General features: G+C 35.4%; 2 protein-coding genes across 2 annotated transcripts in view; both read right to left on the bottom strand.

Moving 5' to 3' along the window:
- LOC139523012 (uncharacterized) overlaps nucleotides 1-2266 on the bottom strand; it is an 85405-nt gene extending 83139 nt beyond the window's left edge. The window contains exons 1-2 of the mRNA XM_071316736.1: nucleotides 1989-2266; nucleotides 1190-1277 (exon numbers count right to left, since the gene is read on the bottom strand). Of these exons, the coding sequence (XP_071172837.1) occupies nucleotides 1190-1277; nucleotides 1989-2153 (253 nt within the window). The 5' untranslated portion in view covers nucleotides 2154-2266. The remainder of the gene's footprint in view (nucleotides 1-1189; nucleotides 1278-1988) is intronic.
- An 830-nt stretch (nucleotides 2267-3096) lies between these two features.
- On the bottom strand, nucleotides 3097-13213 carry LOC139522993 (uncharacterized). The gene is made up of 2 exons (XM_071316701.1): nucleotides 11941-13213; nucleotides 3097-6876 (listed from the first exon to the last, which is right to left on the bottom strand). Exons 1-2 carry the CDS (start codon nucleotides 12965-12967, stop codon nucleotides 4376-4378), a joined length of 3528 nt encoding a protein of 1175 aa, XP_071172802.1. The 5' UTR covers nucleotides 12968-13213; the 3' UTR covers nucleotides 3097-4375.
- Nucleotides 13214-14594: the final 1381 nt, after the last annotated feature.

Here is a 14594-nt window from a genome sequence, read left to right as displayed (position 1 = left end):
TGCACCATGAAAGTTAAACATCCTATGATAAAAGTTTTGCACATTATTTATGGAAACCGTATACATGTACTTCCGTCCAATTTTTCCTTCCTACATTACTTGCGACAGTAAGCACTGCATTTTAGGTGAAATAACTTAAAAGGTAAACATTATTAAATCGATTTCCACAACTTGAAGTAATTTGTGATAAAATGATATCACAAAAAGAACAGAACCAGAATCAACCAACAACATATAAAAAAAAAACGAATAAAACTTGCAAAAATTAATCAAAGTCAAATACCCTCTTTGACGCCGCATTTTTAGTGTAACGTCGTGTTGTAGGAACATCGTGCACAACGTTATAGCGATCCTACATTCCGTCGGCGTCGTCGTCGGCGGCGGCGGCGTCCACAAATATTCACTCTGTGGTTAAGGTTTTGGAAATTTTAATAACTTTCTTAAACTATCCTGGATTTCTACCAAACTTGGACAGAAGCTTGTTTATGATCATAAGATAGTATACAGAAGTCAATTTTTTAAAAATAAAATTCCATTTTTCCGTATTTTACTTTTAAATGGACTTAAATTTTCTGCCAGGAAACAACACATTCACTCTGTGGTTAAAGTTTTTAAAATTTTAATAACTTTCTTATACTATTTTGGATTTGTACCAAACTTAGACATAAGCTTGTTTATGATCTAAAGCTAGCATCTAGAAGGAAATTTTGTTAAAATTTTGTACCTGTGTATCTGTATTTTACTTATAAATGGACTTAGTTTTTCTTCCAGTAAACATTACATACAGTCTGCAGTTAAAGTTTTTAAAACATTTATTAGATCCATAAACTATCCTGGATTTTTACCAAACTTGGACAGAAGCTGCTTACAATCAAAAGATAGTATCAAGAGGAATATTTGTATTGATTTTTTTCCTCATTTTAGTTGAGCCTGCGATTAACAGCAAAAGTAGGCGAGACACTGGGATCCGCGGAACCCTTACGATTTTTTTTTTATGAAGAAATGAATGGAATGCAGTGCTACAAATGTAACTTATCGAATGTAAAACAAATTGTTTAATCAAGAGTGTATTTTTATGTTATGGTCTCTCTTATTTTATCTTTTTATTCATATTTTTTGTTTTGTGGGTTTAGTGTCTGTGTTTTTTTTTTTAAATTCCAAATGGAGGAGAGGCCTTACAATATCTTACCTGGATCATTTGCATAAAATGTAAAAGAATAAATTCGTAGCAGAATCTCCTGGTAGCCATACTTTTCATCTATTTTCGTAAAACTAATCTGTAAGAAAAATAAAATAAGAGATTTAACGTAAAACTAGACGTTATACATACCGTCGGTCACTGATTACTTATCTCTATGATATATATAAACAATTTGACCAGTCAAATTAACAGTTATTTGTAATATATACAAATTGCGGAACCTGATAAAGATTCGTGGTTTGATTTAAACTCTATGCACACATCTGATTGCGTCAGATATCTTTTTTAAAAGATGGTACTTGTTTTCTATAATCTAACTTTCACTTAGCATATTTATGTGACCTATTCACATTAGAGAACTTTAGTGGACAAGCTCACAATACCCCTAACAATAAAGAATCAATAACTTAATTTCTAGCAAATAGCAGCTTATTGGTGGAATGTGAGTTTTGCTAAACATATGCATGCTAAAGAGGGTAAGGAGACAATTTGACAGATTTAATGGTGTCTAAACAATTGTAGCCCGACTCTGTGTATCTAAATTTTAACTGCAAAAAATAAGTCTATTTTAGACTGAAATATGTAAATATGCACGTGTGTGAACGGAAAACTTACTTTACTTTGGGGTGGGGGGTGGGGGGGGGGGGGGGCTTACATTCACCCGATTATTTTTATACGCCCGTCTAAGGAACGATTTCATTGGGAAAAAAAATAAGCCAAATATTAAGACCCTTATTCATCCTGAACATCGTCAACAAATATTTAACATATGATTAAGAACACTTACCTTTGCTTTTATGTTAAAATTTCCGTAATCTGTTAATTGTGCATTGGACTCAAATTTATATTCATACTCATATCCAGTCTTAAATCTGATAAATTTGGCTTCAGATAGAACAAAAAGCCACAATATTACACAAACTATTCCATACAAGGACCACTGGCGGTCCATCTTTTTTTGTTGGACCCAAATATCTTTTTTTTAAATTCTGCAATGTTCTTTTTTTTTAAATAAATTTCTGCAATGTTCTCACGTCTTGTTCTTACGGGTTAAAACTCGGTTTCAGAATGTCACGGTTACGGTTACGTCATTGGCATGCATGACCATTATTACATATAGCCTTTTATCTGCGTTAAATCTATTCATTCATACATGTGTTTTCTTTTATTGGGTTTAGGTATAATAAGTAATTCAATTTAGATAATTTAAGCGTAACTATGTGACTACTTGTAATCCATAACAATTAATGTTTTCACCTAAAGGCACATTATGTATTGATAAATAGTTTTACTGCTACCTTGCAAAGTGTTTTTTCAAAAGTGTTTTTATTTAGTGATGAAAATGTTTACTTTTATTTCTGCCAAGATCTGCTATGTTATAAAAGTTCATCATGACAAATGGACAAAAATGGCTGTGTTTAGACCTCAAAAACTACTCTGAGTGTAGACTAACCAGTGCATTTGGAAAGGTTTGAAGGCCTGGCATCCACTAGATACATAAAAGTTAAATGCATTTTTTGTTTCAGAAAGATAAAATCCTTTTTTGGATTTTGATGGGCATTTTTTTTCGTTCCTGCAGAAGGTGTAAAAATAAACTAAGTTGGGATACAACTTTGAGATGCTCCCTCTCAGGTAAAAACTGTATGGTATTGTATTGATTGTCCTTGATTGGCATGGACAAAAGACTGACAATAGATATCTACACAACTATAGGTGAGTTAAAGGGTGTAACTGAGTGGACAGTGTCAAACTTAGATTTTGGGTGTTTGTTGTTTGTTCTTTTGTGGTAGAGCTTTTTGAAGCAAGTGTGACAGGCAGATGCAGGGTGATATGACTGTATGATTTTCAGCTGTGACAAGATATAATGATCTTGTTGACGGGAGTCTTTTGACAGGCCTGAAAATAGTCAAATCTGATTTCTGAAGAATTGGTCTTTATTCAATGCGTTCAATTTGAAAAGTGACGCTATTGAGTGAATAAAGACAATTCACAGATTTGGACAATTTTGCAGGTTCAACCAATCAGAATTCGTTTCTACATATTAATCCATGGTAACACAAAAATTAAAGTTACCACGTGTTAGGATTATCCCCTATATCGCTCGGAGAAGCTTTACGTAAGAGCTTAATTGAAACTAATGTAGACAAAGAATTTTCATCTTTTTGAACAAAAGAGTGTAAGAGGATCTTATATAATAAAATCTGTCACTTAAGATTTGACAAAGAGAAAAGTTAATACTTAATTAAACACCTGTTTCTTATGTCCTTAAGAATTTCTAAATGCGACAAAGAATAAATAAAGTTAAGCTAAATTTAACAAAGACTGAATGAAGCGTCTATTTGTAACAAAACTTCAAAATGTTTTTCATTAAAAATAAAATTATTGCAATATAAAAATTCAAATATTAAAATAAGGCTTTTCTTAATAAAAATTCAAATAAGAATTTTTAAGCAAAATTACACTGTGACAACTCCTCCCTGGCCCAACTGCTTTGGACCCCAAAGCTTCAAAATGTTATATACATATACAATTTTTTTATTAAATGTCATCAGTAGAAAAACAATAATGTCTTTGATTGTTCATTTGAAAAACACATCTACTGGAACGAGGGTTGACGGTCATCATGTTCATGGTTAATTTTGGGATGTCCAACGGTACAGTTTCTGGAATTATAATGGTCGGTTATGATATGAATTCCATCCTATGAATGTTCTTGTGTAATTCGAGAATAGGTTCGATCCAACGGTTGATACGTAGTGTCCATGTGTATTTTGAATAGGTCCAATCCAACGGTTGATACGGAGTGTTCAAGTAAATTGATTGTATCCAGGAATCATGCTTTTTATTCACAACGGTTTTTGTCGATGGTGCCTACTTTTCAGGTTGCTGTTGCCAATGGTGCCAATAGTTCTATATACATATATATAAACCAAAAAATATAATACCAGTAATATGTTAAAATAATTTGAATGTAAGTCATGCTCATCAAGGTCATAATATCTGCCATAAGAGGGGGAGTTTAGATAAAGTCATGTCTAATAACCAAAAATCAAGGGGTCATATTTACATATATATATACATTAAGAATCATTGAATGAATTGTGACAAACAAGGTACAATAATTAACCTTTTTGAAAATTAGCTGTTCACTAACTTAGGAAATGAATTGAAAATTCATGCTAAAAGACTAGGATATAGTGAATCTGAATCAGCTGCTAATGCTTGAACTGTTTGCTTAGAAACATTTGCTGGCTGACTCAACATAGTAGCGAAACCTTGATGTGTCACATAAATATAGGCATTAAATGGCTGTGCCAAAACTTTCTTAATTCTATAAGATTGAAGAAAACTTAGGGTAAGTGTGGTCGGAATGTTGACAAACTTTTGAGTAAGCTTGTTTGTAACTTCAAATGATGACCACACTGCGAACATTTTACATGAGGGGAATGAGGCAACAGTCAAATCTAAGACCGATGGTCTTGAAAATCCGTAGTAAGATGGGCACAAGGATAAATCTAATATTGGGATGACAACACAGTCGCCACCACAGGTTACTTCCAAAACTAATGAGGTACAACGATTGTGCTTTGATTTGTACAAATAACATATTACAAATAACAAAAAGAATAAAACTAAAATACTCAAAATAACAGAAGCGTGTACCCATGAAAATTCTGATGAGAAAAATGACTTAACTCTATTCATAATATCATCTTGCTCCGCTTGAGGAAGCTGAGTTGGTTTAACATAAATAAAAGAGGGTACACTCTGAGACTTGGTGTGCGACATTTGTTGCATAAATGTCATGGTCATTGCTATCTTTCTTGTTTTACAAAATAAAAATGCGAAAGCAAAAAGTGAAAGAATAGCAATGCCAAGTGAACAAAAACTAACAATAGTATTTGTATCCAGCCAAGAAGACTGCAAGCTTATATCTCCAGACAACAGGGGTTCAGTTAAAGTTTTAAAAATCATTTTATCCTTTTTAGCAGCAACAGCTATTTTCTTTAAACTTAAATGGGTCTTTGTGTCTGCTGCTAAAATCTTTGACATACTATGGTTATAAAAAGAAAAATCTGGGATTGCTAATTGTACAGGAGTAGTAAAAAGAGAATCTGCTAAAAGGGAGGTAAATCGCTTTTCATCGAAAAATTCCTGTACAAGGGCTAAATTAACTGGATGAAAAATTGAAAAATTTGAACTTGACTCATAACAATCAACTAATCTGGGAGAAAAATATAGTTTCCTAGTTGACAATGAACATTTGCAGGGTATGTTGATAACACAGAATGTGCACCCAGGTATCTTTCTTTGGCTTTGAGGACAAACTAAGTCCAATTCTTCACTGTCGTAAACAAGCACCGAAGTTGGTGTTAACTCAATAATATCATGAGAAAGGTGATTTTCTAGAAACCTAAAATTGCAAAGTCTTGATACCTGTTTGACATTATTTTGGAACAATGCAAGGGGACAATCAGGAACAGTTATAGGAATGAGTGCCTTATTAAAACTACAGAAAACAATAGGTCCATGCACACAATTAGTTAGGTCATCAGTAGATAAGGGGAGATAATAATCATGCTGATAGGTTAGTGCAAGGTATTGTGGTAAATCTAACAATTTAGTAGCATGCTTAGTAGTCTTATTAGTAGGGGTTGGTACAGGTAAAGATATGATTTTATAGAGTTGAAGAGGTTGTGCATGTGAGGATACTGGAAATTGAACCGTGATGAAAAGAGATGAGAAATTACGGGTAAATATAAAGTTGGATGTAGTGTAATAGTATGAAGGATGAGAATGTGTTAAGTAGAAACCAGGGTACTTCTTGTTTAATGTGCTCTGAATTTGGTGAAGTGTGCGAGAAAAATCATGCTTTGGAATGAGGAAAGGTGAAATTCGTCCTTCTACCAAGGATTGAAAAGCATTCTGTAACTGAAGTAAGTTAGATTTCAAAACATTAAAATTGTTAGTTAGGGTGATTAGAATCTGTGAAATATTCACCATGGATTGTTCCGACGAAACTATTGCTAATTGAAATGAATGGGCAATTGTCTGAATTTCTAATGAATTGTCTTTTATACCCTGCATTAAATTGGATGTTCTTTTATCGATCACTTTCACAAAAGATGAAAGGTGATCACTATGTTGCTGGAGAGCTTGAGTGATACTTCTTGATTTTGCGTTTAAAGCATTTATGTGATTGGCCAACAACTGAACATCACTCATTGTTGCCAATCCAAATAAACCTTTGGCCATTGAGCCAATAAAAGGGAGAATGGCACGACCATTTCTATTTGACTCAAATAATTTAGTCTGAGGAACTAATATTCTAATTGCTTGTATTGTTTCTTTCAAATCATGTTCCATTGAGTCGTGTAAATGCTGGATAAAATGTCTCATACTGTTCATTGACGAACATATACTGGAGTGGTTCTTGTATGAACAAATTGGTAATTTAGAAATGTGAATTTCTCTGGGTCTTGGTATATCTATTTGGAATGTGTGTAGCCATGCTTCTTTGGCTAGGTACATCTTTGAATCTGGGCGAAACACTACTCCATAGTTGAGTCTTTGGATAACATCTTGGGGAGATGAGGTTGTGGCACCAACAGAAAACATACTTAAAAGGACTATATAGGTGAGAAGGAGACTGTTCCAAATAGTCAAAGAGTGGCCTACAACGATATCAAATGCAGAAAGTTAGATATGCCAATTTTAAGGTGACTGATAGTTGACGTCTCAACATACAATCTAGCACTAAAGACTACAGAAATAACTGTAAAATAACATCAAAAGCAAATCCAATTTTCGAGATCTGAGTACAAGTAAAGCCACTTATCAGAATAGATAATAAACTAAGACATATATATTTAGAACAATAATCTCAAGCTAGCATTTCTTCAACCTATTATTACCAAAAGGTATATGAGTCAAAAGTAGTAATTGGTGAACCTCAAAAGACATACAAAAATATACTTATAAAACTAAGATTAAAATTTCTTCAAAAGGGGTGGGGTGATACTGAAGTATCCTTCTAATAAACAAGGGGTTGATACTGATGTATCCTAATAAACAAAGGGTTGATACTGAGGTATCCTTCTAATAAACAAAGGGGTGATACTGATGTATCTTCTACGAACAAGGTGGTGATACTGAGGTATCTTCTATGAACAAGGTGGTGATACTGATGTATCTTCTATGAACAAGGTGGTGATACTGAGGTATCTTCTATAAACAAGGTGGTGATACTGAGGTATCTTTCTTCACATGAATTTTCTTGGTCCTGGTATAGTCGTGGTCACGTTTGAATACTAACTTCAAGTAGAGACTTCTTTGCATGAAATGTAGAAAAACAATGACTTAAAACCTAACCAGAATGAGAAATGAAATAAGAGTGAAAACAAAAGGACAACTAGGTAGAAAACAAGTAAACCAGTATCAATTAAAGTAGGATTTCCTGCGTTTTCCTTGTTTTGTCCATCTACTATTAATGAAATCTGACATCTCTTGGTCGAAGCATGTATCAGGTTCCCAAGTGCATGAACCATCAAGCCATTTAATATACATCTCTCTGCGTCCATGTTTTCGTCGACCTCTTAAAACTTTTTGAATTTGGTATCTTGTAGCAGGGTCTGGAGTTTGCTGAGGGGTTGGGGTGGGTTGTTGGGTTGCTTCAACATCTACATTTGGGGTTACTTCATCACCTTGGTCAACTTCTGGGTCTGAGTCAGAGTCAGAGTCTGGATCTGGGGGAATATTTTGATCTTCTTGAGAGAGTCTCTGCCGAGTAGGATCAGGTCGTATATATGGTTGCAGATTGGTAGCATTGACTAATGAAGCTTGCTTTTTGTGGTCTGAGATTCTCCTGATACCATATGTGTAATTTGGGCCAATTTCTTCAATTCGATATGGACCAGTAGCTTTGTCACAAAGCTTTCGTGACTGAACTTTGGGAAATTTGTGTACCTTTAGTAAAACAAGATCTCCTATAGCAAATGTGCGTACTCTGGCTGTTTGATCGTGCCTCACTTTGTCTTTTTCTTTTTGAGCTGCCTCATTCTGAAGTGCAATCTTGTGTGACATCTTAATGTTCGACAAGAACTGGTCAATGTACACTCGTGTGTCTTGTGGCAAGGAGTCTTTTGGCTCTAAAGCAATATCAAATGGAATTTTCATCTCTTGGCCAAACAACATGTAAAATGGAGAAAAACCTGTGGTTGCACAAACCGATCTTCGAAAGGCCATCATAATACCTGGGATAAGAGAAGGACACTTGTCATGGGTATCATTACAGTAAGTTCGAAGTGATTGAGCAAGTGTGTGATTTTGCCTCTCGACCGTGCCATTTGTGTTAGGGTGGTAAGATGTGGTATGATGCTGAGTAACTTGTAAGATTTCACACATGGCCTTGACAATCTTTGACATGAAGGGCTGACCTCTGTCACTTAGCAAAACTCTTGGGCAACCAAATCTAGATACAACTCCTGTGTATAGATTATCAGCAATCTCCTTTGCAGTTTGGGTTTTCATGGGAAATGCTTCACACCATCTTGTGAACGCATCAATGACCAATAAGATGTACTCGTAACCTTGAGAGTTTTTAGTAAGGGGGCCAAGAACATCTATATGCCATCTGTCGAAACGACCAACTTGGGGCATCTTGGTAAGAGGGGGTCTGTTTGGATTGCAGTTTTGCTTGGCTCTCTGACACCTATCACAGGACTTAACATAGTCTGTGATATCTTGATGCATACTTTTCCACCAATATTTTTGTATGAGGGAATTGTTGACCTTGTCAATACCAAAATGTCCTCCTGCTGCCAATGAATCATGATATGATTGGAGCGCTTCAAGTCGCAGAGATTTAGGAAGGGCTATTTGCTTGATTCTTCTAAACTCAGGGTCCATGCCTCTGCAACGTTTTTGATACCAATGAAAAAGTACACTCTCTGACAAAGAAAAATATTTGCTCTCTGAAACAACATTATCTCTGTGTTTTGATTCTTCAGGAAGGTCACCAGATTCAAGATAAGTGTAGATGGCTGAAAATTCAGGACATTGTTTTTGTAGTTCAGAGAGTGCAGGTTTATCCTCGACTATGTTTTGAATGTTTTCAGTATCTACTGCAGATATGATAGGACATTCTTGACAATCTGTTGCATGTTCAGAAGCATAATAGAAATGCACTTCAGCTCCAAACTGTACTTCATCATCAGATTCAGAAATCTGGTTTTCTAAAGAAACATGGGATTCAATAGAGTCGAAAGAAGATATACCCTGATCTTGAATCGGTATAGAACCAGTGTCAATTTGTGTGGCCCGAAAAGGATTGGGTACACGACTGAGACAATCAGCTACAACATTACTTTTCCCTGGACGATGAATAATGTCAAAATTAAGATCCTGAAGTTTAAGAGCCCATCTAGAAAGTCTACCTGTGTGTTTAGCTGATTTTAACCATACTAGAGCATTATGATCAGTAATGACTGTGAAAGCACTGTTGGCCAGATAAGGACGAAAAGTTTCAACACCTTTGAGAATAGCTAAGCACTCTTTTTCGGATGTTGTATAATTACGCTCCTCTTTTGTTAAAGATTTATTACCATAGGCAATAGCGTATTCCTTGTTATCAGAGTTCAGTTGTCCTAGTACAAAAGCAATAGCAGTATCAGATGCATCACATGTAAGAATAAAAGGTTTGTCTAGATCTGGATAACTAAGAACTGGAGCATTGACAAGGGCATGCTTGATAGTGTCAAAGGCTGTTTGACATTTTGGAATCCACTTCAGTTTTACAGGTTGGTCTTTGTGTAGTAAAGAGTTTAAAGGAAAGACAATCTTAGAATGGTCCTTAATGAAACGACGATAGTAGTTTGCCATGCCTAAAAAGCTTCGTAACTGTTTTTGTGTTTGTGGGGTTGGAAACTTGCTGACAGCACTGGTTTTGGCTGGATCTACTTTGACGCCTTCTCTAGAAATGATATGGCCCAAAAACATAATTTCCTTCACTGCAAAATGGCACTTACTAGGGTGAAGTTTCAAATTGGCATGCCTCAACCGATCAAAGACTTGCGAAAGGTGGTTTAAATGGTCTTCAAAAGTTTGAGAGAAAATGAGAATGTCATCGACATATACCAATACAAATTTCCAGTTGAGACCCCTAAGAACATGAGACATCATAGCCTGAAAGGTGATAGGACTGTTCATTAGACCAAATGGCATCCTCTTAAACTGATAGATTCCTGTCTGTGTGATAAAAGCACTTTTGTGTTTGCTCTCTTCAGTGAGAGGGACCTGATGAAAACCAGATTTTAAATCGACACATGAGAAATACTGGGCCTTGACCTCTCCAATCGCATCAAATACACTCTCCATATGGGGTAACGGGAAGGTCTGAGGAATACTAAGCGCATTGACCTTCCTATAGTCAATCGCCATCCTCATCTCGCCTGATTTCTTGAAGCACATGACAACGGGTGAAGCCCAATTAGAACATGAGGGTTCAATAATGTCATTGTCAAGAAGTTCTTTGACCTGCCTATCTTGTTCTGCTCGAACTTTTGGGGTTTGCCTATATGGAGGTGATCTAAAAGGTTTTGCACCAGGAACTGTCTCTATGTGGTGGTTGTATAAATGGGTGCATCCTAGCTCTTTGAGAGAATTTGCAAAGATAGACCTGTTTTTCTGAAGGAAAGCTAGAAGCTTTTGTTTTTCAACTGGTGTCAAACAAGCACTAGTAAGATCAAAAGTCACGTCGTCAGACTTTGATTTAGTAGTAGGAGAAAAAGAAGGAGTGTCAGCTGATTGCTTATCATCTATAGAGTGAATTTCTTCAGTGTTGACATGTGAAACCTTGGCAATCACTTTGTGTGGTCTTAGCTTAATGTCCGTAGCAGTGGGGTTTAAAAGTCTTAAATGAGCTTTGCCATTATGAATCTTGACTAGACATTTTGCCACAACTACATTTTGGAGAAATTGAGGAGGAGCATCTAAAGGTTCTAAAAGAACTGTGTTATCTTCGTCTTGCTTTGAGACAGATACCTGAATCAAGGTTTCAGAATGTTTAGGAACAGTAACCACCTTTTTTGTCCGAACTAAGCCTGAATTTAGAGTAATAGAACTAAGAACAATATTTGGGTTATCTTTCAACTCTAAAGTACAGTCTTGAAAATTGATGAAGGCTCCATTTTTCTTCATGAAATCAACACCAAGAATGAGAGAATGATGAAGTTGATCAAGTACATGAACAGTTTGAGTAAACTGTTTATTGCCTACATGAAGGGTAATTGAAAGCTTGCCTAGAACTTGTACATGATTGCCATTGGCTGCAATAACTTGTTTCATTGCCCCAGGTTGCAGTGGAACTTTAGCATAAGAGGTCCTATCTAAAAGATTTCTATTTATGACAGAAATATTTGCACCTGTATCTATCAAAGCTTTGGTTCTGGTTGTACCTATGGTGACGTAAGTTGTGCATTTGTCTGAGTCTAAAGAAATAATTGTGCAAACCTCCTTGTTTGTACCAGTTTTGTCATTTTTATGACAATGATTTTTATCATCCTTGTGCCTACCCCTAGACTGATGCCTAAAGGAAGGCTCGAATCCCTATCCCCTATTTCCTTGTGACACATGTTGGTTTCCCTTACTTAAACAAACATAGCTGAAATGACCTTGTTTGCCACACTTATGACATGACTTTTTGTAAGCGGGGCAGATTGACCTTGATTTACATGACTTACCACACCCAATACAGGATCCAGGTGGACCATTATTCATTACTGGTCTTTGTCTCTGAACTGGCATCATTGGCTGGCGGTCATTGTAAGTAGGCACCTGAAAAGATTGTGAATTTTGAAAGTTAGTAACATGGTTATTTCTTTGATTATAAGGCACATAATCAGACTGTTGTTTGTTGGAACTAATTGCGGCTATAGAGTCTAATCTAGAAGAAATTTTGTCCATAATTTTATCTTCAATGGATGAAACCGCTTTAAGTATAGAATTTTCAACACTTGATTGTTGAGGTTGTACCATATTGACGGTCATTTCAGCTGTAATCGATTTGCTGAGTAAGTCAGACATTGACACAGGATTTTGTGGTACAACTATCTGTTGAATTTTTGGTTTCAAACCTCTATAAGCAAGTTTTACTAAAAATTGTTCTGAAACACTGTTCGTTTTATTGTAATTTAAGGCTCTGTGTAGATATTGATCAACCGGTTCATTTTCTTGTTGGCGGAGATAAGTAAGACCAATGTCTTCTTGTTTGTGTTGTTTAAAACGGTTGAGAAAGGATAGTTTTATGTTAACCAACGAGGCTTTTGTGGTTGAATCAATCATTTCAAACCATTGTTCGGCAATGCCACATAAATAAAAAGGTAGTACAAGAATTGCCTCCCATTCTGCCATTCGCTGAAGGGTAATGTAGGCAAGAAAACTTGCCCACCACTGAACGGCATCAGTGTCACCATTGTAATGCTTTAAGTTTACCATGATCTTTGAGTTTGAAAAACCTGGGGGCGCGGGTCTATTGCTACCCTGCCCTGAAGCTGAGGCCTGAACTGGTGGTGGCTGCACTGGAACCAGTGGTGGTTGGTCCTGCAATACTAGTGGCTGAATCTCAACAGGTGGAGGTGGTGGTGGCTGATTTTCAACAGGTGGATGTGGTTGGTTCTCTGGCTGAACATGTACTTCTTCCATGATGGGTTGGTCCATTATAACTGCATTTTGAGGTTGCATGTTAGCAGATCTTAACCAGTAGCTCATCAACTGTTTGTCCTGAAGTTGCGGTCTGCTGTCTTTTCTTGCTGGGAACTTTGGGTCCGCCGCCAATTGTCAAACTTAGATTTTGGGTGTTTGTTGTTTGTTCTTTTGTGGTAGAGCTTTTTGAAGCAAGTGTGACAGGCAGATGCAGGGTGATATGACTGTATGATTTTCAGCTGTGACAAGATATAATGATCTTGTTGACGGGAGTCTTTTGACAGGCCTGAAAATAGTCAAATCTGATTTCTGAAGAATTGGTCTTTATTCAATGCGTTCAATTTGAAAAGTGACGCTATTGAGTGAATAAAGACAATTCACAGATTTAGACAATTTTGCAGGTTCAACCAATCAGAATTCGTTTCTACATATTAATCCATGGTAACACAAAAATTAAAGTTACCACGTGTTAGGATTATCCCCTATATCGCTCGGAGAAGCTTTACGTAAGAGCTTAATTGAAACTAATGTAGACAAAGAATTTTCATCTTTTTGAACAAAAGAGTGTAAGAGGATCTTATATAATAAAATCTGTCACTTAAGATTTGACAAAGAGAAAAGTTAATACTTAATTAAACACCTGTTTCTTATGTCCTTAAGAATTTCTAAATGCGACAAAGAATAAATAAAGTTAAGCTAAATTTAACAAAGACTGAATGAAGCGTCTATTTGTAACAAAACTTCAAAATGTTTTTCATTAAAAATAAAATTATTGCAATATAAAAATTCAAATATTAAAATAAGGCTTTTCTTAATAAAAATTCAAATAAGAATTTTTAAGCAAAATTACACTGTGACAACAGTATCAAAAGCAATTCAGGTGTTTGCTTATTTTTACACCTTCTGCAGGAACGAAAAAAAAAATGCCCATCAAAATCCAAAAAATATTTTATCTTTCTGAAACACAAAATGCATTTAACTTTTAAATATCTAGTGGATGCCAGGCCAATAAACTTTTCCAACTGCACAGGCGAGTCTGTACTCGGAGTAGTTTTTGAGGTGTAAATACAGCCATTTTGTCCATTTGAAAGAAAATGTTTATTTTATTCTTAAAATGTATATTTTTATTTTGTTTTCAGTTTTACATTCTATGTTTATATATATAGCAAGCACGTTTAAAAGGGTGCATCACCAAAAAAATAGTAAAATCATGAACAAATATTAAATATTTCGGATAACTAATATCCTTCATCAGTAAGACGTCGAATGATCATTCTTAGCTTGACATGTGGTAGTCGAACTGAAATAATAACCTTGAATTTTATACAAATTATCACGATTCAAAATGCTGGTAATTTTTTTCAATATTGATGTTTCTTAAAACTGTGAGAGTCCTGTACTGAAGCCTGAGTTACAGGAAACAAGTGATGGTAGGGACTCATTGTATGTTTTTTTAATTAATGCCCTCTGGGGAAACTGTCCTGCTGAACTTTCTTATCAACAATATGTTGTGAAATGCAAATATCTCGACACCACTACATAATTTTGAATTAGGAAATTAGAAAGAAAATTTGTTGACCCCAAAAAACATTAGTAACCATTTTCGAGTGTACAATCAATTTGGATAAGATTTATTTTTAACTTTGTTGAATTTTGGTCTTGAATTGCATCAACAGGAAAAATTACCTTCTTA

Source organism: Mytilus edulis, chromosome 1, assembly GCF_963676685.1.
Source record: "Mytilus edulis chromosome 1, xbMytEdul2.2, whole genome shotgun sequence".
In the NCBI taxonomy this organism is placed as follows: domain Eukaryota; kingdom Metazoa; phylum Mollusca; class Bivalvia; order Mytilida; family Mytilidae; genus Mytilus; species Mytilus edulis.
The sequence above is the reverse complement of the archived record's forward strand: the minus strand, read 5'-3'. Positions and strand labels throughout refer to the sequence as shown.